Here is a 1,427-nt window from a genome sequence, read left to right as displayed (position 1 = left end):
TTTTTCTGAAGTAAGTAAAATGCATGTATATGAATCATGACATTCTGTAATATCAAATGGCCAATGTATGTTTGGACGTAACCATGGATAGGTTATACTTCACAATACTCAAGAAGTGTGATTATGTGCATGCAGTTCTGCCATGCGTTTAAATAAATTATCTACATGTATTTCATGTATTATGATTACAAAATTTATATAAATTCAGTAATCTGCATGAATAATTCTGAAGTATTTACATATTACTGCTTAAGTGCCATCATGCATTTTATTTCTTTTTTACATCAGCTGGGATTTTTTTTAGCTTCAGGGATGCCTTTCCTTCCAGATTTAATTATCCATTCATTTGGGGAAATCATGGGGTCCAGATGGAATTTGGCAGTTTTAGGGTTTTCAATTGGTTGGATTTTAGCATTAAGAATCGGGAAAATTTTCCCATCATTAAAAAAACCTTTCCATTGGAATATTATGCTAACCAAAACTGAATTAATTTGCAGGATTAATTCAAGTGTTTTTTTCAATCTGTTTCAGATGTGGAAAACATGAGTTGGATTGTCACATTCTGTTACAGTATGTATATGATGCAATTTATTTGATTGTTTATCGTATCATGATTGAATTTATGATTTTTGTATACTGTTTTTATTTTTATCGAAGTGTCAGTAAGACTTTACACAACAAAAATTTCATTTTATATAATTTCATATATGTTTATGTAAGTTATACATAGTTACGATTTATATACAAACATTGGCGTTGATGCAGGGAACATCCAGTGTGGGAGAGGGGCGGATACAAGGACATAGTGTGTTTCTGAGCTGCAGATAAAACTTTAAAGTCTTCGATCAATATAAACATTGTTTTTGAATAATACATTATGGTTTTTAGAACGAATATTGTCGATAATATTGTCTATGTTGCTTATCATATTCTCATTCATCACATGGCAATCATTTAACTAAATGCAAAAAAACTTGCTGAAACCAGTCATCAATAGTTATTTCAGTGAAAAAAATTATTCAGTGACCACTAGGGGGGGGGGTGGAGGCGATACCCATCTTCGGTGTTCGACCCTCAACTGGTGGCCTGGCTTCAAAGTCCTCACAACCGATGTCTACAAGGATACCAAGCTCAGGCTATGGTCTGTGTGTTGTCTTCTGACCTATACGTCAATAAGTTTGGCAAAACGAAAAGAACATTTGGCAGCGTGTCAACCCAATAAAAGTACGGTCGATAACGTTATATGTGAAAATCGAATATCATTGCCGTCCACATATGCGATACTTTGTCCATCTTTGCCGAGTCACTCTCATATCCGTTTCGGACTCCAATACACTCTGCGATGAGCTACATTCAGATAATATACCAACCCTGCAACTTGTTTGTCCCGGAAGTGTAACTCATGAAGTGCATGCATCTACGTCCAC

At 34.8% G+C, this 1,427-nt stretch overlaps 1 protein-coding gene across 1 annotated transcript; it reads left to right on the top strand.

Annotated features, from left to right (window-relative positions):
- Positions 1 to 542: 542 nt before the first annotated feature.
- Positions 543 to 962, top strand: Tsp_16022 (conserved hypothetical protein). The gene is made up of 2 exons (XM_003368469.1): positions 543 to 570; positions 889 to 962. The coding sequence occupies exons 1-2, from the start codon at positions 543 to 545 to the stop codon at positions 960 to 962; spliced, it is 102 nt and encodes a 33-aa protein (XP_003368517.1).
- Positions 963 to 1,427: the final 465 nt, after the last annotated feature.

This window comes from Trichinella spiralis (genome assembly GCF_000181795.1).
Source record: "Trichinella spiralis strain ISS 195 chromosome Unknown Scfld2435, whole genome shotgun sequence".
NCBI lineage: Eukaryota > Metazoa > Nematoda > Enoplea > Trichinellida > Trichinellidae > Trichinella > Trichinella spiralis.
The sequence above is the reverse complement of the archived record's forward strand: the minus strand, read 5'-3'. Positions and strand labels throughout refer to the sequence as shown.

Bases quoted from the DNA above. Each gene is read 5' to 3' on its own strand.
- Tsp_16022 (XM_003368469.1), top strand. From the start codon at position 543: ATGAGTTGGATTGTCACATTCTGTTACA. The intron at 571-888 runs GTATGTATATGA...TATGGTTTTTAG, and splicing joins GATTGTCACATTCTGTTACA to AACGAATATTGTCGATAATA.